Here is a 23,162-nt window from a genome sequence, read left to right as displayed (position 1 = left end):
TAGAAGGCAAATAGCTCATTGTCCAGAGTAAAGAGGATCCAGGAAAATTAGTGGCCAATTACACATTTCCATGTTCTATAGGGAAAATCCTAGAAAAGCCACAACTCACCCACTTTGGGGGTCATATTGCCAACAACAACGAATTCGGGGATTTTTAACCCAGGAACATATCCAGCCGCCCAGGAAACCTTGAGAGAGCCATACGTGCCTCTCCTAGAAATCACAGCTTGGCTTGTTCTGGCAGTAATGTCCATGAGTAGAAAAGCAGTAGACTCAAATCCAACCTGAGGAAAAACATGCTTAGAACATTTTATTTCCCTCTAAAGGTTCTTGTTTTCTGAAGAGTGGGTTAAAAGTCAACTTTCTCTTTGTTTACACAGTATATTTCCCTGTTCTAAAACATATTCAATTAAAGAATAGTATCTAAGAAATGACATGTGAAATTTGAAAATTTATTCTATTTTATAATGCTGATTATAGTTTATAGCTTTATTTTTTTATCAAAATGTAAACCCCTGAATTAACAATATCTAAAAATACAATTGTAATTATGGTTAAATGAAAGGAAAGATTAAAAATGGTATTTTAATATGACTTGTTCATGGGTCTTTACAGAACCTAATCTGTCTAGAGCTGAAATCTGACTTCTTTCTAAGGTATAATAATAAATTCTTTATTTATAAAGTGAGCACCATGAACTAGATTTTCTATTAAGGTTCTTTTCAGCTCTTTGATTCAATACAATATCTTTTTTTTGAGGATCAGAAACCCTCAAAGATTTTTTTTAAATAACAATCTTTTTCATCCACACCAAGTAAGATCTGGTTTTCAGGGCAACCTTCCCAGGGTACCCTGGGATTTATAGATGAAATAAGTTCTGGTCAAAGAATAAGAATAAAACCAGATTCCTGGCTTCACGTTGTTATTTAGACAACTCAGTTTACCTCTTTTGGTCCCAATATCTATAAATTTGGAATACCATAGGACCAACAGTTCTATATTAAGACTCATTCTCCCCATTTTAAATTGGAACGGAGGGTAGCAGAAAAGGGTGAGAGGAGAGGGTGCCACAGGACAGCTTCTGAAGCCACAGAAAAGAAAAAACAACAACTTCAATTTGACACCAGCCTAGATTCCTTATTTACAGTGAGGCTTCTGGTTAGCAATTGCCAAAATCTTTGGCATATCTGAGCTCATGCTTGCCAAATGGCTAGAGGCTGTTTGAAAGTGTCCTAGGCACAACACACACACACACACACACACACACACACCACATACAAATACTGGTAAGGAGTACAGAGGATACACCAAGGACAGGAATACTCCGTGACTGGCCCTGATCTGGCCCTTTGACGTGACATAATGTTGTGACAACATGCCTGGACAAGGAGAAGAAAATAGTTTACTACGCCAAATGAAGAATTCAGGTTGAAAGGAATCTTTGTTATAACAACCTGTGAACAAAAAGAAGGTAACAAAATGTCAAAGCGTTAAATTCTATATCCTCCTTCCTTCTTGAACAGAGGAGGTGCAGAAAGAAGACAATTCCTCTCAGTTAATTTTAATGCTGGTGGATTCCACTTTAGGGAACAAAGCAAATTCATTCCCTGGGGAGAAGCAGCCCAGGTGGGAGTAACTGAAGAGCATCCCCTTAATGGCCAGAGACCCTGTTACACAAGCTGGTGGCCAGATCTGCCCACACTCCTGCCCCTCCACCTGCACAGATTCCACATCCTGGTCAAGGAACTGAAGGAACTCCCACCTGAAGGAGTAGGATGCATGCTTATCCCTTATTATGGTTTATAAAATACACACATTACCGTAGCCAGAGACAGCAGCCCTGTCTTGTTCCTATATTGACAGAATTGGCCTACACAGGAAGCAAAGCCCTCAAGGTATTCTTTGTTCTCATGTGAATTTATAAAGTGATTAGGGAACAATCTTCCCTAAAATGAACTCAGGTAGGAGATTCAAATACTTAGGTGCACCACTGGTATTAACCTACATCAGAACAAACTTGCCACAGTAAAAAGAGTCCCACAAATTAAATATTTACAATGTTAGTAAATGAGAAAGTCTGAAATATTAACTGAGGTTTCATTCTAATTTTAATTATTTAGCATAAAATACCTCAATGCTAAATATTCATTTTCAAGAAAAAACCTGAGGTTTTGACTCTAGGTGACTGTTATTTTAAAAATTCTAGGACTTCCCTGGTGGCGCAGTGGTTAAGAATCCGCCTGCCAGTGCAGGGGACATGGGTTCGAGCCCTGGTCCAGGAAAATCCCACATCTTCCCTGATCTGGCCCTGATCTGGCCCTTTGACGTGACATAATGTTGTGACATTGTTATGGAGCAACTAAGCCCGTGCACCACAACTACTGAGTCTACGCTCTAGAGCCCGTAAGCCACAAATACTGAAGCCCGAGTGCCTGGAGCTCGCGCACTGCAACGAAGAGCAGCCCCCACTCGCTGCAACTAGAGAAAGCCCGTGCGCAACAATGAAGACCCAATGCAGCCAAAAATTAATTAATTAATTAATTAATTAAAAAATTCTATACCTTACATTCTACAAGACAGAAACTTTCTAAAACTCCAGAAAGGAAATATATTTTTCTATCTAATGTCGAAAATTGACAAATTATTTTCATATAGTGTATCCACAGTGTCTACTTTGATATTCATAGGATTACTTAGATTTAAGGAAACAGTGAATCTTAAGAAATTCTAAGAATCTTAGTCCTTCCTGTAAGAGCTGCCCTCTAGTGGTTCCGGGGTAGTACCACACCCAGGGCCAGTTACCTGAGAATTGGCAGCTTTCTCAGGGACTGGAAGGACGGCAGATTTTGCTTCCTGGAGAATTCTTGGCATGCCATAGAAACTTCCACCAACAAGCATCACAGTCACCAGTTGCAAGGTGAAATTAGAGCCCAGGGGTAGGAAGACCTATACACAAACAGTATCAATGACTTTTTTAATAGTAAAAAATAATTTTCAAAGAAAAATACTGACCATTGAAATGAGTCATTAGCACTTTCCTCCTTTTGTATCAGTTTCATCAGTGTATGCCCTTTCCCCCATGTTACAAAACAAAGCACCAGCAGGAAGACTTTGACGCTAACACTGAGAGCCATACAATATTAAAAAAACACAAATCTGCAAATACTCTCTGTGTGCCCAAATGACCTGAAGAATGATGAGAATCTCAGAAGTAGTATTAGTGACAAAATCACGTGCCACAGGAATGGAAAGAGCTCACTGGTGAACAGTGTCAGCCCCTAAAACCAGCAAAACTCACTTTCTCCCTTTTCATTGGGTAGAAACTAAGAGCTCTAATGACAGTTACTTAAAACAGATAATGATTTAGGTGTACTGATTATTTGAATACTTTGGACAAATAAAGACTACTAACTAACACCATGTATTAGACTACCAATTTTCAAAGTTTTAGAATCCAACAAAATAGGGAAGTCCTTAATTTAAAACCTGGTATTACTTTAAAAGATTTTTTTAACACTTATTGATATAATACATTTTTCCATAGAAACCTTGTTATTGATAATGGATAAGCCCCCGTAACCTGGAACATTACTAACAACTCTGTACATCTTTACTGAATGTACAAATAACCATTTCTGTGAAGTCTGTTCTTCTTTTAAATGTAATTTACTTAAACACATATCACACCCTCCAAATGTGTAAAATATGTACTATAGTGGTTTCAAATGTGCAACATGAGGGGAACAGATGTTTTATTCATTCAATCAATCTTCATTTTTTCAAAATCGCATTCACTGAACATGAAGCATAGATCAAGTGCTGAGGAAACAGAAATAAATCATGGTGTCCTGACTTCAATCAATCCCTCCTCTCCTTGAAGGGTGTGCCCCTTCCCCATGCAGTTCACTGGCTGGGCAGCTAAGGATGTTTTTGTCCCTATTTCCTAAAGAATGAAGGGCCAGATGTCAGTTCAAAGCTCCCAGGCATTTGTGCCTTCCTACCCAACTCTTCTGTTCATGGGCCCATGCAGCACACAGACTTATGGAGTGTGGCAGGTCCCCAAGGTACAGTAATTAAACATTAAAGTTGAACAGGAGTAACGGTAGATTTGGAGAAATGCTGATTTGCCTACAGAAGAAAAGCAGGTAGACTAATTTGAAAAGGATCTTGAAGGTTTTTAGGAGTTGAGGGTGTTCTGTTTTGCCCTTCCATGTCCCTGATCCAGGACTACATCACCAATACTATTCTACATATTTCCCATCATTCTTGATGGCTTTGGGCACAAATGGAATTAACAGCCCCATAACATCCTGTGTGCATCTTGAACACTGCTTATCTGCTTGCTTTTATAATTGGCTGTTCAAGGGCCTTCTCCTGCACTAGACAGGGAGCAACCTGACAACAGAGATTATGTCTTTGTGATCACTGTAGCTGCTGTGCTTCTCACAATGACTGACACATAGTAAGTGCTCAATAAATATCTGAATAAATGACAGCCATGAACATAATCTTATCTTCCATTCTAACTTAAATTCTTTTAAACGTAGACTTGTTTCTTTATCGTGCCAATGATTCTTATCATCAGTGAGTACTTCATCTGAGAAGCCTGTTGTTACCCAGGCGAGGTAACTGTTCACTCCCTGGTCCTCATGTTAAACCAACATCAAGAGTCTTCTAGTTTTCAGAGCCTAATGGAAACTCATTCTGTCCCAAGACCCACTTGAAGGTCCTTCTCTGTGGCGGACCTATCCGAAGTCCTAACTTTTATCAGGGCGGTAGATCACGTAGATCTATATGTAACTTGTAACTAATATCCCAAACTTTAAAGAGCAATGCATTACACCCAGGGTGTGAGGGGAGAAAGGGACTGCTGGAAAAATCCTCCCCTCAGTTTATGCACATGTCACACGTTGCCCCAAACAGTCACCTTGGAAGACTAACTCACATACATAACACCTAATAATCTATGTGCAGTCTACACCACACATAGTAGAATGTAAGAGACAGAAGGAACCCACGCAAATTTAAATATACTAACGGAAGATGTTAAAGTAAGCAAATAAGAGGAAGCTTTCATATATGGGTAAGCTAGTAAACTTTTGTTACTCTTTATTGAAAAGAGACAGAAATCATAAAAATAATAGAGCTTCAAAACAGATATTAAGAAATCCATAGATAATTCAAACAGGTATTAAGAAAGCTAAGTATCTTTATCAACTATACCATTAAGCTTTCAAAGTGAAATGAAAAGAGGACTACCATCCTTCAAAATGTCCCAGGTACCACCACAGGAGATAATCTAAAAGTGTCCTCTGGTACAGACTTTCTCAACCATGAGATAATTAATCCTCACAGCTATAATGCATCCCATGCATGAAATAAATTAACTTCTCTGCCATGCATATGGAATGATACTAGTTATCTTCTTGGGAGGATGAAAACAGTTGCACAAATCACTTTCTGTGGATCAGACCGAGAAAGACTGCTAGGTATCTATCTGACCCACAGAAAAATCCATGTATTCCTAGCGCTCTCACCTAATATGTCGGCAGAACAGTCTGCTGTCCTAGGAAGTCTACAAATATCTTCCCTTCAACAAGCATCCAGTGTGTGTGTGTGTGTGTGTGTGTGTGTGTAGCACCTGGAACAATTTCTGGAACTCTGGAGTACTAAATAAGTGCCTGTTACTATCTAGACAAAAATATTTTATCTCCAAATAAGAATATACTTATTTACTTATAATCTGCAAATACTTCAGTAGATGTATTATCCAATAATTACTATGTATTTTCTAAGGCATTTTTCATGGTTCCATTTAAATATCAGAATAAGACTTCAAACTGATCATGAGATTAACTAGGGCTTTCTTGAAGGAGCTTTATCGGAATGATCAGGAAATTAAAGAAATGCTACAAACCTGACTCTTGACTGGCACTGTGTCCACTTTATATCTGACGCCATCTTCGACCACCAGCTGCCTCTCTGCATTTTCAGTAACAAAAGGCTGCTCCTTAGGACCAGATGATATTCGATATCCAACAGTCACATCTCCAAATGTTCCAGCGAGCCGGGTTACATTAATTTGGATGAATCTACTAAGGTTCTGCCCAATAAGTATTGACTGCTGATCTGAAAACAGGGCAAATACCCCATGTGGGTCATCATTTGCAGAAACAGAGAACCGTGCGATGCATTTTTCTGGATCAAGTTCTGCTCCTCCCTTTACAGAAACAAGCTGAATCACATAAACTTCCTCTAACTCAGGTACATCATCTGGTAGCACGTTAACATCAAAGCTGGCCTCACTTTCTCCATCAGCAATGGTGAAAAATCCTTTTGTAGACAGAAAGTCTCCAGTAATATCAAACTCACTGCTTAATTCCCAGTAAACCTAAAATAAAAGGAAAAAAAACACCCAACAAAGTTATACAATTCCATATATTGAATCAAAAATCCTTTAAATTAGTTTTCCTCTACTATATACAAAAAAAATTAAGTGTGCATCATTATATTCCAAGTGAAACTTTCCAAGTAGTTAGATAATTTAGAAACTATCTTAACTCTTTCAGGCTGTTGTATGCAATTTGCAGGACAGGATTATAAAATTTCATTTCACCTGCTTCTAAAATAACATAATTTGAAAAGATAAAGAGAAACAAGTTAACTTTAAAATACCAGTACCACAAATGCATTCAATAGTGAACCACAGACAATATTTGAAGGTAAAAAGTAAGTAGATAATCTGACATTCACATTGGAATTTGTTTTTGTTTGTTTTTAATAAAAAGAGAATATCGAGGAGGAGCTTCAAGATGGCGGAAGAATAAGACGTGGAGATCACCTTCCTCCCCACAAATACATCAGAAATACATCTACATGTGGAACAACTCCTACAGAACACCTACTGAACGCTGGCAGAAGACCTCAGACCTCCCAAAAGGCAAGAAACTCCCCACGTACCTGGGTAGGGCAAAAGAAAAAAGAAAAAACAGAGACAAAAGAATAGGGACGGGACCTGCACCACTGGGAGGGAGCTGTGAAGGAGGAAAGGTTTCCACACACTAGGAAGGCCCTTCACGGGCAGAGACTGCGGGTGGCGGAGGGGGGAAGCTTTGGAGCCACGGAGGAGAGCGCAGCAACAGGGGTGCGGAGGGCAAAGCAGAGAGATTCCCGCACAGAGGCTCAGCGCCGAGCAGCACTCACCAGCCCGAGAGGCTCGTCTGCTCAGCCGCCGGGGCGGGCGGGGCTGGGAGCTGAGGCTCGGGCTTCGGTCGGATCGCAGGGAGAGGACTGGGGTTGGCTGCTTAAACACAGCCTGAAGGGGGCTAGTGTGCCAGAGCTAGCCGGGAGGGAGTCCGGGAAAAGGTCTGGAGCTGCCTAAGAAGCAAGAGACATTTTCTAGCCTCTTTGTTTCGCAGTGCGCGAGGAGAGGGGATTCAGAGCGCCGCCCAAACGAGCTCCAGAGAAGGGCGCAAGCCGCGGCTATCAGCGCAGACCGCAGAGACGGGCATGAGACGCTAAGGCAGCTGCTGCCGCCACCAGGAAGCCTGTGTGCAAGCACAGATCACTATCCACACCTCCTCTCCTGGGAGCCTGTGCAGCCCGCCACTGCCAGGGTCCCAGAATCCAGGGAAAACTTCCCTGGGAGAACACATGGCGCCTCAGGCTGTTGCAACGTCACACCGCCTCTGCCGCTCCAGGCTCGCCCGCACTCCATACCCCTCCCTCCCCCCCCACCCCTGGACTGAGTGAGCCAGAGCCCCCAAATCAGCTGCTCCTTTAACCCCGTCCTGTCTGGGCAGGAACAGATGCCCTCAGGCGACCTCCACACAGAGGCGGGTCCAAATCCACAGCTGAACCCCAGGAGCTGTGTGAACAAAGAAGAGAAAGGGAAATCTCTCCCAGCAGCCTCAGGAGCAGCGGATTAAATCTCCACAATCAACGTGATGTGCTCTGCATCTGTGGAATACCTGAATAGAGAACGAATCATCCCAAAATGAGGCGGAGGACTTTGAGAGCAACAATATATATGTATTTTTTTCCTTTTTCTCTTTTTATGAGTGTGTATGTGTATGCTTCTGTGTGTGATTTTTGTCTCTATAGCTTTGCTTTTACCATTTGTCCTAGGGTTCTGTCTGTCCGTTTTTTTTGTTTTTTAGTACAGTTGTTAGCGCTTGTTATCACTGGTGGATTTGTTTTTTGGTTTGGTTGCTCTCGTCTTTCTTTCTTCCTTCCTTTTTTTTAAATTACTTGATAACGTTTTTTAAATTTTTTATTCTAATAACTTTATTTTATTTTATTTTTTTCTTTCTTTCTTTCTTTTTTTCTCCCTTTTATTCTGACCGTGTGGGTGACAGGGTCTTGGTGCTCCAGCTGGGCGTCAGGGCTGTGCCTCTAATGTGGGAGAGCCAAGTTCAAGACATTGGTCCACCAGAGACCTCCCAGCTCCACGTAATATCAAACGGCGAAAATCTCCCAGAAATCTCCATCTCAACGCCAAGATCCAGCTCCACTAAACAACCAGCAAGCTACAGTGCTGGACACCCTATGCCATACAACTAGCAAGACAGGAACACAACCTCACCCATTAGTAGAGAGGCTGCCTAAACTCATAATAAGGTCACAGACACCCCAAAACACACCACCGGATGTGGACCTGTCCACCAGAATGACAAGATCCAGCCTCATCCACCAGAACACAGGCACTAGTCCCCCTCCATCAGGAAGCCTACACAACCCACTGAACCAACCTTAGCCACTGGGGACAGACACCAAAAACAACAGGAACTACGAACCTGCAGCCTGTGAAAAGGAGACCCCAAACACAGTAAGTTAAGCAAAATGAGAAGAAAGAGAAACACACAGCACATGCAGGAGCAAGGAAAAAATCCACCAGACCTAACAAATGAAGAGGAAATAGTCAGTCTACCTGAAAAAGAATTCAGAATAATGATAGTAAAGATGATCCAAAATGTTGGAAATAGATTGGAGAAAATACAAGAAATGTTTAACAAGTACCTAGAAGAACTAAAGAGCAAACAAACAATGATGAACAACACAATAAGTGAAACCAAAAATTCTCTAGAAGGAATCAATTGCAGAATAACTGAGGCAGAAGAACGGATAAGTGACCTGGAAGATAAAGTAGTGGAAATAACTACCACAGAGCAGAATAAAGAAAGAAGAATGAAAAGAATTGAGGACAGTCTCAGAGACTTCCAGGACAACATTAAATGCACCAACATTCTAATTATAGGGGTCCCAGAAGAAGAGAAAAAGAAAGAAATATTTAAATATTACTGAGAAATAGTTAAAGAGATTATAGTTGAAAACTTCCCTAATATGGGAAAGGAAATAGTTAATCAAGTCCAGAAAGCACACAGAGTCCCATACAGGATAAATCCAAGAAGAAACACACCAAGACACATATTAACCAAACGATCAAAAATTAAAAACAAAGAAAAATATTAAAAGCAGCAGGGAAAAACAACAAATAACATACAAGGGAATCCCCATAAGGTTAACAGCGGATCTTTCAGCAGAAACTGCAACCCAGAAGGGAGTGGCAGGACATATTTAAAGTGATGAAATGGAAAAACCTACAACCAAGATTACTCTACCCAGCAATCATCTCATTCAGATTCAACTGACAAATTAAAACCTTTATAGACAAGGAAAAGCTAAGAGAATTCAGCATCACCAAACCAGCTTTACAACAAATGCTAAAGGAACTTCTCTAAGCAGGAAACACAGGAGAAGGAAAAGACCTACAAAAACACACCCAAAACAATTTAGAAAATGGTAATAGGAACATACATATCGATAATTACCTTGAATATAAATGGATTAAATGCTCCAACCAAAAGACATAGAGTAGCTGAATGGATACAAAAACAAGACCCGTATGTATGCTGTCTACAAGAGACCCACTTCAGACCTAGGGACACATACAGACTGAAAGTGAGGGGATGGAAAAAGATGTTCCATGCAAATGGAAATCAAAAGAAAGCTGGAGTAGCAATTCTCATATCAGACAAAACAGACTTTAAAACAAAGACTATTACAAGAGAAAAAGAAGAACACTACATAATGATCAAGGGATCAATCCAAGAAGAAGATATAACAATTGTAATATTTATGCACCCAACAAAGGAGCACCTCAATACATAAGGCAAATACTAACAGCCATAAAAGGAGAAATTGACAGTAACACAATCATAGTAGGGGATTTTAACATCCCAGTTTCACCAATGGACAGATCATCCAAAATGAAAATAAATAAGGAAACACAAGCTTTAAATGATACATTAAATGAGATGGACTTCATTGATATTTATAGGACATTCCATCCAAAAACAACAGAATACACTTTCTTCTCAAGTGCTCATGGAACATTCTCCAGGATAGATCATATCTTGGGTCACAGATCAAGCCTTGGTAAATTTAAGAAAATTGAAATAGTATCAAGTATCTTTTCCGACCACAACGCTATGAGACTAGATATCAATTACAGAAAAAAATCTGTAAAAAATACAAACACATGGAGGATAAACAATACACTACTAAATAACCAAGGGATCACTGAATAAATCAAAGAGAAAATCAAAAAATACCTAGAAACAAATGACAATGAAAACACAACAACCCAAAACCTATGGGATGCAGCATAAGCAGTTCTAAAAAGGAAGTTTATAGCAATACAATCTTATCTTAAGGAACAAGAAACATCTCAAATAAACAACCTAACCTTACACCTAAAGCAATTAGAGAAAGAAGAACAAAAAATCCCCAAAGTTAGCAAAAGGAAAGAAATCATAAAGATCAGATCAGAAATAAATGAAAAAGAAATGAAGAAAACAACAGCAAAGATCAATAAAACTAAAAGCTGGTTCTTTGAGAAGATAAACAAAATTGATAAACCATTAGCCAGACTCATTAAGAAAAAAAGGGAGAAGACTCAAATCAATAGAATTAGAAATGAAAAAGGAGAAGTAACAACGGACACTGCAGAAATACAGAGGATCATGAGAGATTACTACAAGCAACTATATGCCAATATAATGGAAAACCTGGAAGAAATGGACAAATTCTTAGATAAGCACAACCTTCCAAGACTGAACCAGGAAGAAATAGAAAATATAAACAGACCAATCATAAGCACTGAAGTTGAAACTGTGATTAAAAATCTTCCAACAAACAAAAGAACAGGACCAGATGGCTTCACAGGTGAATTCTATCCAACATTTAGAGAAGAGCTAACACCTATCCTTCTCAAGCTCTTCCAAAATATAGCAGAGGGAGGAACACTCCCAAACTCATTCTAGGAGGCCATCATCACCCTGATACGAAAACCAGACAAAGACATCACCAAGAAAGAATACTACAGGGCAATATCACTGATGAACATAGATGCAAAAATCCTCAGCAAAATACTAGCAAACAGAATCCAACAGCACATTAAAAGGATCATACACAATGATCAAGTGGGGTTTATCCCAGAATGCAAGGATTCTTCTATATACGCAAATCAATATGGTTAATATGGTGATATACTATATTAACAAATTGAAGAAGAAAAACCATATGATCATCTCAATAAATGCAGAAAAAGCTTTTGACAAAATTCAACACCCATTTATGATAAAACCCTCTGGAAAGTAGGCACAGAGAGAACTTACCTCAACATAATAAAGGCCATATATGACAAACCCACAGCCAACATCGTCCTCAATGGTGAAAAACTGAAACCATTTCCACTAAGATCAGGAACAAGACAAGGTTGCCCACACTTACCACTATTATTCAACATTGTTTTGGAAGTTTTCGCCACAGCAATCAGAGAAGAAAAAGAAATAAAAGGAATCCAAATCGGAAAAGAAGAAGTAAAGCTGTCACTGTTTGCAGATGACATGATAGTATACACAGAGAATCCTAAATATGCTACCAGAAAATGACTACAGCTAATCAATGAATTTGGTAAAGTAGCAGGATACAAAATTAATGTACAGAAATCTCTTGCATTCCTATACACTAATGATGAAAAATCTGAAAGTGAAATTAAGGAAACACTCCCATTTACCATTGCAACAAAAAGAATAAAATACCTAGTAATAAACCTACCTAAGGAGACAAAAGACATGTATGCAGAAAACTATAAAACACTGATGAAAGAAATTAAAGATGATACAAATAGGTGGAGAGATATACCATGTTCTTGGATTGGAAGAATCAACATTGTGAAAGTGACTATACTACCCAAAGCAATCTACAGATTCAATGCAATCCCTATCAAACTACCACTGGCATTTTTCACAGAACTAGAACAAAAAATTTCACAATTTGTATGGAAACACAAAAGAGCCCGAATAGCCAAAGCAATCTTGAGAACGAAAAACGGAGCTGGAGGAATCAGGCTTCCTGACTTCAGACTATACTACAAAACTACAGTAATCAAGACAGTATGGTACTGGCACAAAAACAGAAATATAGATCAATGGAACAGGATAGAAAGCCCAGAGATAAACCCACGCACCTATGGTCACCTTATTTTTGATAAAGGAGGCAAGAATATACAATGGAGAATAGACAGCCTTTTCAATAAGTGGTGCTGGGAAAACTGGACAGCTACACGTAAAAGAATGAAATTAGAACACTCCCTAACACCATACACAAAAATAAACTCCAAATGAATTAAAGACCTAAATGTAAGGCCAGACTCTATCGAACTCTTAGAGGAAAACATAGGCAGAACAATGCATGACATAAATCACAGCAAGATCCTTTCTGACCCACTTCCTAGAGAAATGGAAATAAAAACAAAATAAACAAATGGGACCTAATGAAATTTAAAAGCTTTTGCACAGCAAAGGAAACCATAAGCAAGACGAAAAGACAACCCTCAGAATGGCAGAAAATATTTGCAAATGAAGCAACTGACAAAGGATTAATCTCCAAAATTTACAAGCAGCTCATGCAGCTCAATATCAAAAAACAAACAACCCGAACCAAAAATGGGCAGAAGACCTAAACAGACGTTTCTCCAAAGAAGATACACAGATTGCCAACAAACACATGGAAGGATGTTCAACATCATTAATCATTAGAAAAATGCCAGTCAAAACTACAATGAGATATCATCTCACACCAGTCAGAATGGCCATCATCAAAAAATCTACAAACAATAAATGCTGGAGAGGGTGTGGAGAAAAGGGAACCCTCTTGCACTGTTGGTGGTAATGTAATTTGATACAGCTACTATGGAGAACAGTATGGAGGTTCCTTAAAAAACTAAAAATAGAACTACCATACGACCCAGCAATCCCACTACTGGGCATATACCCTGAGAAAGCCATACTTCAAAAAGAGTCATGTACCACAATGTTCATTGCAGGTCTATTTACAATAGCCAGGACATGGAACCAACCTAAGTGTCCATTGACAGATGTATGGATAAAGAAGTTGTGGCACATATAGACAATGGAATATTACTCAGCGATTAATAGAAACGAAATTGAGTTATTTGTAGTGACGTGGATGGACCTAGAGTCTATCATACAGAGTGAAGTAAGTCAGGACGAGAAAAACAAATACCGTTTGCTAACACATATATATGGAATCTAAAAAACAAAACAAAACAAAAAGGTTCTGAAGAACCTAGGGGTAGGACAGGAATAAAGACACAGATGTAGAGAATGGACTTGCGGACACGGGGAGGGGGAAGTGTAAGCTGGGACAAAGTGAGAGACTGGCATGGACATATATACACTACGTAATGTAAAATAGATAGCTAGTGGGAAGCAGCCGCATAGCACAGGGAGATCAGCTCGGTGCTTTGTCACCACCTAGAGCGGTGGGGTAGGGAGGCTGGGAGGGAGGGAGACTCAAGAGGGAAGAGATATCGGGATATATGTATATGTATAACTGATTCACTTTGTTATAAAGTGGAATCTAACACATCATTGTAAAGCAATTATACTCCAATAAAGATTTAAAAAAAAAAAAAGAGAGAAAATGGAATGTTTAAAAAAAAAGAAGATATCTAAGATTTCAGAAATTAAGAATTCCCCCCTCTCAAAATCTGTAAAAAATTATCTTCTAAGAATTTTTTTACCTCCAAACCATAAAGTTTCAACTGAAGAAGTAACAATTAATCACCAATACAGGAAAAGAGGTAAGTTTATAGACAGAGTTCACAAAATAAGTTTTGCTAGCAAACAGATAACCTTGATCTGTTCGATGAATATGCTGATGATTTACAAGAGCATCTCGAATATATTGAAAATAAAGAATATATGCATATTGATCTATGTTCAGAGAGTAATAGGTCTAGAGCAGAGATTCCAAGCCATGTTTTCTTGAAATGTTTCAAGGATTCCACAAACATTTAACTCAGTTCAAACAATGTTCTAACCTTCTTAAAATAATAAACGCATTTAAAGAGGTATATCCAAAAAAAGAATATATTAAGAATATATTAAGCAATTTATAAAAATCATGGATAGGCCTATTCAGTAGGAAAAGCTTTACATTATAGCAAACAAAAAATTACAAAATAGTTCAGTCATTTTCTCCATCATTAAATGTGAGAAAGATCTTTTTAACTTAATTGTAACTGAATTTAGAAAGACAGCCAGAGGTTGGTGCTGGCTAGAGGGTCCAAAGGTGCTTCAATGAGCCTTCTCAGCCTGTGTGAAAACTCATGTCACTTCAGTATATCTAAAACTTTAATTCTCCAGAACACGCAGTTTCTCTGTTCCCCTCAACTGCAGTTAGGCAAATTACTACTCAACTTAAAAATCAAAGGAAAAATGATACCATAATCTCTCCCGAAGTGCCCTTGACTCTTCTGACAAAGAAAGTAATGATCAGGGGCCCTTCCAGAGCTAATGGCTCCAAATAGGTCTCCTCAGATAAAGACTCGGGAGCAAACTGAACCACTCCATTTGGATTACCAAACTTTTGTATCTAGAAACAGAAACAGAGAGCAGAGTGAAAATGTATATAACAGCTATGGATGAAATTACGGTATCCAATATATCAATACACTGATGTATTATTGTGTATGTACAAGATGCTGAGGAAATGAAAGAAACACAATCATGATACTTGGATATAATCCACCTGGCTACCTGATTTTTAAAAACCTTCTTTATTATGCTGATTGTTACCCAAAACAAGTAGGTTCTTATTCCCCCAAGGATAATGGGAATAAGTGTTCAGAAAACTACAATTTGTAGAATCATCAAAGGATAATACTTCAATGACTGAATTTAGCTTTATTCACCTCTCATTTGCTTCATTTAACCAGTTAAGTTTAGCTAACCTCTTTCTACTGGTTATGATATAATACAATATGGAGAGAAGCAAAGGCCCTGTGACAGTTAATTTAATGTGTCATCCTGGCTAGGCTACGGTGTCCAATTGTTTGGTCAAACACTAGTCTAGATGTTGCTGTAAAGGTATTTTGCAGATGTGATTAATATTTACAGCCAGCTGACTTGAAGTTAAGAAAATTATTCTCAATAATGTGAACAGACCTCATCCAATCAGTTGAAAGCCTTAAAGAGCAAACACTGAGGCTTCCCGGAGAAGAAGGAATTGTGCCTCAGGACTGCAATTTAGGAATCCTGTTTGAGTTTCCAGCCTGCTGGCCTGCCCCACAAAATTCAAATTCAAGACTGCAACTTCGGTTCTTTCCTGGGCTTCCTGCCTGCCAGCCTGCTTTATGGATTTTGGACTTGCCAGACCCCACAAACCCATGAGCCAATTCCTTAAAAAAAAAAAAAAAAAACTCTCTCTTTCTCCATATGTTATTTCCTAATAGTTCTGGTTCTCTGGAGACATCTGACTGATACAGACCCAGGACAAGAGTGTTTTCCAAACTTAAAAAAAAGGTGCATCTTTCAGTCTTTTTTTCAGTAACCTTGGTCCCCAGTACCTTCTGCCCCGATGGACTGGGTGATTCACGCAAAATATGCTGAACTCGGATCTGATCCACACCATCATTGCCCTAATTGAACAAGTACCATGCTTCCTTCCAACAATCTGACTTGTGACTATCTGTGAACTTTTATGCACTTTAATGGCAAAGATATCCTATGCGTATGATATGACGAATGCCTCGTCTCTAAAAGTGCCAAATATCCCCAAAGCATCAGATTTTCTCAGAAAGTGTAAAATAAGTATTTCTCATTATCTTAAAGCCTTTAAAAATTATCAATAATGAGGCTATGGAATAAACTAACATAACAACCAGAACATCTGACCCACAGGAATTACTATGACTTCATTTGGTCTTATAACTTTCAATTCATCACAAGCCTATAGAGTTTCAACAAATGTAAATGCATTTTCCAATAAATCCGTTAAATCCAAAATTTTGTGGGCAAAACAAAGTCTGACTTACTGTTAATGTAACATCTTTAGCTCTGGAGTCTAACTTAGCTTCTCCTTTCACAAGTTTAAGTTTAATAATGAAAGTCTTTTCAAGTTCAACGTCATCATGAGGATAGACTATCAGAATGATGCTTCTCACTCCACCTTCCCCATCTCCAAAGGAGAAGGACCCGCTCACCGGGTCTGCGATGTCTCTGTTCTGTGATGGTAGGGCTTCCTGAGAATTGGGTCCGACTATCTCCCAGTTTACCTGCAGGGTGTTCGTTTTTTTAATAGAAACGATCAGCTTTAAACAAAGAATTACTTAGCAGGATATGTAGTATTAAAAATATATATACATACATGTGAAAATTATTCTAGAATATCTCCAGCAAATTCCTATGTTATCAACTCATGTTGTTTAAAATAATATTTGCAAATATAAGCTATGTATCTATAGAATATCTGTTTTCATGAATAGTAATGTCTAACAAGTAAAGAAAGATCTGAATACCCAGTCATTTGTTATCACCACAGGATAACAAAAACATAAAGGTATATATTCTAAATATGTATATTAGAGTAATATAAACTTTAAAAATATGAGTACAAACTGTCTTGCTAGTGCACAGCTTCTGTCCATCAAAACCTATTTGAATCAGACTATAAAACCATGTGAAAGGTCTGCTGGGCGTGCAGCAATAAATATACTTAAATTCCTAGTGTAAGAGGAACAGAAATTTTCATAAATTGTTACAAGAAACAAAAATTTTATATTGCAACAAATGCATTTTTTAAAGTTTCTATAATTTAAAATTGTATACTTTTCATATGCATAAAGAAAGAAAACTGGGCACTTCTCTTTGCTTCTTTCATCTTTCATCAGCATTGGACACAGCTGACCACTTCTTTCTCTTGAAACACTGTGTCCTGTCTTCCTTGGCTTACATGTTACTCACGTAACACATACCTTCCTAGTTTTCCTTCTTTACTCCTCAGTCTTTTTGGCTGGCTCTCCCTCCTCAGATCCCTAAATGTTGGGAGCCCGCGCTTGGGTCTATACCCCTTACATCCCTGTCTACACTCCTTAGGCCACAGAGTTTCAAATGCCTCCAGGTGTGTCAACATCTTTTGAATCTGTCTGCAGCCCTGACCTCCCCACAACCCACACTCGAACTTCCCCCTGCCTACCTGCCCCTCCAGTGGGGTGTCTAGTAGCTATCTCAAATCAACAAGGCCAAAACAGAACCCTTGCTTTTCCCCCAAGCTTCGGCATCTCAGTAAACAGCACTACAATTCAACCAGTTGCTCAACTAAAATTCTAGCAGTTATCCTTGATTACTCTCTTTCCCTCCATAAGCCCAGTGAATTTTTCCTCCAAAACATACTCGATGTCCCTTCCCATCTGGCCAGCTCCATCTCCACCCCTGTCTGAGCCATCGTCAGCTCTGCCCTGGGCTATAGAGGGCAGGAGCCTTCTAACTGCTCTCCCTGCTTCTACTCCGGCTTCTTGACAACCCATTTTCCTCACAGCAGTTATAAGTGAGCTGACAACCCGGTGACACTGACATCATTCCCCTGCTTAAAACTCTCTAATGGCATCCTATTTGCACTTAGACTCATCTTTAACCTGGCTTAGAAAGTTCTCTGTGACCAAACACCTATGGGCCCCTCTGATCTATCTTGTGCTGTTATCCCTTCATTTCCAAGCCCATCCACCACATGGAGCTCTCTGCACACCGCAAACATGCCAAGTTTGTAGATCTGCACTAGCTAATCCCTCTGCCCAAATGCTCATGCCTCTAACAATTACTTGAGCACCTCTTTCTTATCATCTTTCAGCTTTAATATCACACCCTTACCATCCAATCAACAGAGGCCAGCAGGTCACTTATGATTGTGTCTCCTGATTTTACATTCCTGCCAAAAACTTCGTGTTATCAGATCATTTTCTTTTCATTTTTTTTTTGTTTATTGTTTGAAAACTTTATGAGAACAGAGATGAAGTCTGTCTTGTTCACTGGTGCATTCTCAGGGCCTATAACAGGGTCTGGTACATGGAAAGCCCTCTATAAATACTTGTTGACTTTTACCAGAATCCTTCATTTAATTTTTAACTTTCTCTCAAGAGTGCCCTGAAGACAGCTATATACCTCATGCATTTTTATGTACTTCAAAGGATTTTAGAAGCTGCTTTATACCTACTAGGTAATTAATAAATATTACTGACTGTGAATAAATAAATGACTGTATTTGAGGAATAAGAAAATCCAACACCGTATCTATCAATCCAAATTATTTTTTAAATCATGGGAAGAATAACTCTACCTGAATCTCTCCCAAGAGTCCTCCAGTCCGCTCCAGCATCAAGGGTAAAATCACTGTAGAATTGGGATTAGGAACAGAAATTTTGCTTTGATTGAGAAATCTTACTACACCAAAGGGAGAGTCACTCTTGGCAATCGTGATTCTGCACACTAGGTGGCGCCCAAGGACTGCTCCACCAGTAGCTCCAATGAGCAGGATTTCAATGGGCTCCTCAAATTCACTGCATAGCAAGAAGGAGCAATTCTGTGAGTCTAAACATATTAAAATGCTTCTAAAATCCAAATAACTAGTCATTTTCCAAATTGGTCATACATATTCAAGGCACAGTAGTCACACACCAAGTGGTAAGAAGAGGGTGCTTAGCTAAAAGCACAAATGATCACTTCAATATTACATAAACTGGGATAGTTATTGGACTCTCTTCCCCTCTTTTTAATTGCTTAATGCATTAAGGAAGTGATCTGCAGGATGTTTCCACATTCTGATTAGACTTTTCAAATCTAGAAGAATAAAAATTATTATTTCTTCTTCTATTTGAGAAAAAGTGACACACAATCACAATGGTCTCCCAATCCCTTTTTCCCTATCTCAGCACCCCCTAAAGTTTCTCACTCATTTTTCAATGGGTACAAGTATAATCTAAAATTCTATTATCAGTGCAAAACATAGGTAAGGACTGGAGCACAATACGCATGCTTTACATATGCCCATGTTATTTCCAATATCACTAAATAGTATTACCTTTCATTGTCGTCAATGATGGAAACATTTATAAAACTTAAGCTCTGCCCATGCTGAAAGGTGACTGAACTACCATGCAGTACATAATCAACACCACCAGGAACTGCAGAAGAGCTCTGAGAGATGACATCAGCTGTCACACGGCCATAAGTGCCATGAAGCCTCACCACTGGAATCATGATCATCCCTACGTCCTCCTCCACTGTAACAGGAATTTGAAATTAATTGGTATGCCAGACAAAGCAAGTGACTTTTATAAGATCCAGTCAAATCAAACGTGACAATTAAATATAACAGTACAACACAAGCACTCAATTTTTCCGCAGTTCATTTATCGCTTTAAAAAACAATTAGTGAAAATGTCATGACTTATTTTTTTTAGGAGAACTATAGTGTGTCACAAGTTGAAAATTATAGTGAGTGTAAGTTAGAATTTAAATAATCGATTTAATCATTAGCATAGCCATTCTTTCTCTGTGTGCCACATATAAATAAATAACCCTTGCTTTTTTGACAACGCTAGATGAGCACAAAAAACACTTAAAATATGTGTACTCAAAGGAAACCATTCTGGATTGTTTCTGCATATTTAACTGAAACATCAGTAATATAAAAAATAAGGTGTATGTTATTTATATCATATGAGTGCTTGAAAAATCCAGATATAAAGATGATTCTGTTACATTTTCAGTTCCTATGAAATCTACTTGTAAATCTGAAAATGTATCCTCAGTGCTTGATTTCAACTTAAAAATTCTATTCAAAAATTTATTTCTTCTTCAGCTATGCTAATGTATGTATATTAAAATATCATTTAATAGAGTTCACACTAGCCAGGGGTAAATAGTACTGAACTTACACTGTAATTATAAATGCATTGTCCCAAATATCCCCAACGATAGTGAATCAAACAGAAATCAGTGAACAAAAAAGATCCAAGTCCCATTTTTCTGTTGGTGTAAAAATGCAGCCTTTTTTTACTCGCTGTAGACTGAAGTTCACAAAATGGTGATGTTTTCCATGACTTTACCCATGAAGTCAATACAAATCAACTCCTAAAGTGATTTCTGATGAACTTTAAAAATGGCTAGATAACGAAAGATCTGACGGCGGCAATGAAGCCAATAAATTAATTGCAATGAGAAGATAACATGTTTATTTTGAAAGGTATATTCATATTCTGCTTTTGAATAAAATCAGAAAAGCAGCCACCTCCTTCTACCAGGAGGAAATATAACCATATTTTCTGCATTCTGCTTCTACAAGAGGGGAGAATTGGCAAGATAAGGCAAGCTGCTATTAGGAACTGTTTCAAGAAAGCATGACTAGGAGTCCAGATACTACCTGCACCTGCGGTCCAGTAAAATATTTCAAAGGTGATTATTCATTAGAAAGTGAATATTCACTGATTTCTAATCACAAAGGAAATTAAGCATTACATAAATTAGAAATATATTCATAAAAGTGTTCAAAATGCAAACATTTCAACAATCTTAAAGTTAAACATAATTTCTTTAAATGCCTTATTCCCAACCATTCCACTTTGCCATACAAAAGTGAGATTCAAGACTGCCCAAAGGTAACTCAAAATATATTTTTAAAATAAATACGTAAATATATATAAAGGCATATATAAATACATACAAAGGTGTATATATGTGTACACACACACACGCACACATGCATGCACACACCCCAAACCAGGAAAATTTGCATAAGCCAATTCAAACTGACAATGTCGTGCTGAGGTACTCTAATTCAGAAATTGGTGGTAAATTTATAAGTAATGTTACTGAACCTACCTTCAAAGGCAGTATACCTTGGGTCAAATTCAATGATTCCCTCTGCGTTATCATTTTTCATTATGATGATTCGGACAATGGAGATGTCTCCTATTTCAGGAGGTTGATCCACCTGAAGTCCATTTTCTTGGATGGTAAAATCATACCCTCTTTCAGAGTCATAAGAAATAAATAAAATAAACTGAGTATAATTGCTTAGCATGAATTGAAGAAGGGTCCTATTAGCTCCTATAATTTATTCCTATTAAGCTTTTTCATCCTTTTAAAGATCCCAACACGAAAATACTTTAATTTTCTGAAATGATGTTTGAAATATATTTCTGTGCTGCTCCCAATTATCACTGCCTGCATAAAACTAAAACTAATATAAAGTTATTAAACTTAGGCAATAGGAAGATAATAAAACTATTAGGAAATTGGGAAGAAGTTGGAAAATGAACCTCTGGGGCTAGGAATGTACTGCTGAGCACATACTACAGTAATGGGTCACGGACGGGAATGTACATTAAATTGTAGTGCACTCAAAGATGGAAACCAGCTAGGCTAGAGATCTACAGTGTTAGGTTGGGAGGGTTACTTTATTATTTTTTTTTCTTTTATGGAAGAGAGAGTTACTTTAAGGATATAATGAGTGTCATGCCACTAAAGAAATTTTAAGCTAAACCATCAAGATTCAAGAAAATATTCCAGTTTCTGTGAATATCAATTAAATCAATGCCTCTATTCTTTCATACAGATGGTAGTTTACTTGTCTAGCAATATATTTCTGCTGAGAAAGTCTCTTTTAAAGATTGCTATTACTCCCATCAAAGAAAAGTTTTGACTTCCCGGGTTTTACATCGCTTTAATTCCTGAAGCCACCAAAAAAGATGGCACTAAACCATTTTAGTCCTTCCTTCAATTCCCAAATTCTATTTACCTAGTATTTTTAACCTACCTAGTTTGGAAAGGTTGAACGCTCATTAATTAGATTACATACAAGACAAAATTAGAAAACTGGGGGTTAAAATATTAAATGATAAGAGAAACCGTTATCAGTAGTCTGAGATGGATCATGGTTTAGCTGCTTACCGTAACTGAATATCAAGGCAGTAAATTTTCTAGCAACTAGGCAAATTGGGTTTATACTACTCTCCTTTTCAGATCAAAGGAAGCCTAGAAATTTATCTGGAAGAAAAACTTGTTTCCTCAGAATTAAGCTTAAGTAGGAATTGCCTTTTCTAAAGGGCAGCGAGGACAAATGCTTCAAGCCCCACTTAGTCAAAAACACAGATATAATCTCACACATAATGCGCTACATTTACCAAACTTCACTCACTTAAAATAGTCAGTGACCATCTCAAGTTTTAATACATTTAATACAAGTACAAATTCATTCCCATCGTCAGACACAGAATCATACCTGGGAAATTTAAGAGTTGAAGTGTTAGTAAGGCCACAGTAATTTTTCCCAGGGGAATGATATACACTCTGCCTCAGTCATTCAGTGAAATATTTTAGTTAAAAAAAGCTTTAAAGCATTGCATTAATATCACAAATGCAAAAGCATTTTCATTGCATGCACAAGTAAACTTCCTTTAGGACCTATCTAAGTGCAAACATTATTCCAGTTGAAGGTTGTATGTAAGCCATAGGTGCAGAGGTGCTTCTTGAGCCACTTAACCTGTACGTATTCCATCTATTTCATCATGCAACACGTGTTTCCCACCCTTGTTAATCAAGTCGCTGCACTAAATCAGAGAATGAGAGGGCCTCAATATGGTTAACTCTTGATCTTCAATGAAAACATGGTGCAGTAACAACCATCTTTTACTCAAATTTTCTCCCCTGCTTTAAAAATGCCATTGGGCAAACATCTACCTCATTCATCACACAGAAGACAATACTGTACAGCCTTCAGAGACATCAAGGAAAGAA

The 23,162-nt window shown here is 38.1% G+C and overlaps 1 protein-coding gene across 1 annotated transcript in view; it reads right to left on the bottom strand.

Moving 5' to 3' along the window:
* Positions 1-23,162, bottom strand: part of ADGRV1 (adhesion G protein-coupled receptor V1) — a 540,475-nt gene that overhangs the window by 344,249 nt on the left and 173,064 nt on the right. The window contains exons 66-73 of the mRNA XM_057540356.1: positions 21,246-21,394; positions 19,444-19,645; positions 18,703-18,922; positions 16,406-16,645; positions 14,815-14,964; positions 5,918-6,391; positions 2,803-2,946; positions 110-284 (exon numbers count right to left, since the gene is read on the bottom strand). Coding sequence (XP_057396339.1) covers positions 110-284; positions 2,803-2,946; positions 5,918-6,391; positions 14,815-14,964; positions 16,406-16,645; positions 18,703-18,922; positions 19,444-19,645; positions 21,246-21,394 — 1,754 coding nt within the window. The remainder of the gene's footprint in view (positions 1-109; positions 285-2,802; positions 2,947-5,917; positions 6,392-14,814; positions 14,965-16,405; positions 16,646-18,702; positions 18,923-19,443; positions 19,646-21,245; positions 21,395-23,162) is intronic.

Source organism: Balaenoptera acutorostrata, chromosome 2, assembly GCF_949987535.1.
Source record: "Balaenoptera acutorostrata chromosome 2, mBalAcu1.1, whole genome shotgun sequence".
NCBI classification, from domain to species: Eukaryota; Metazoa; Chordata; class Mammalia; order Artiodactyla; family Balaenopteridae; genus Balaenoptera; species Balaenoptera acutorostrata.
This window is presented reverse-complemented; position numbering and strand designations above follow the sequence as displayed.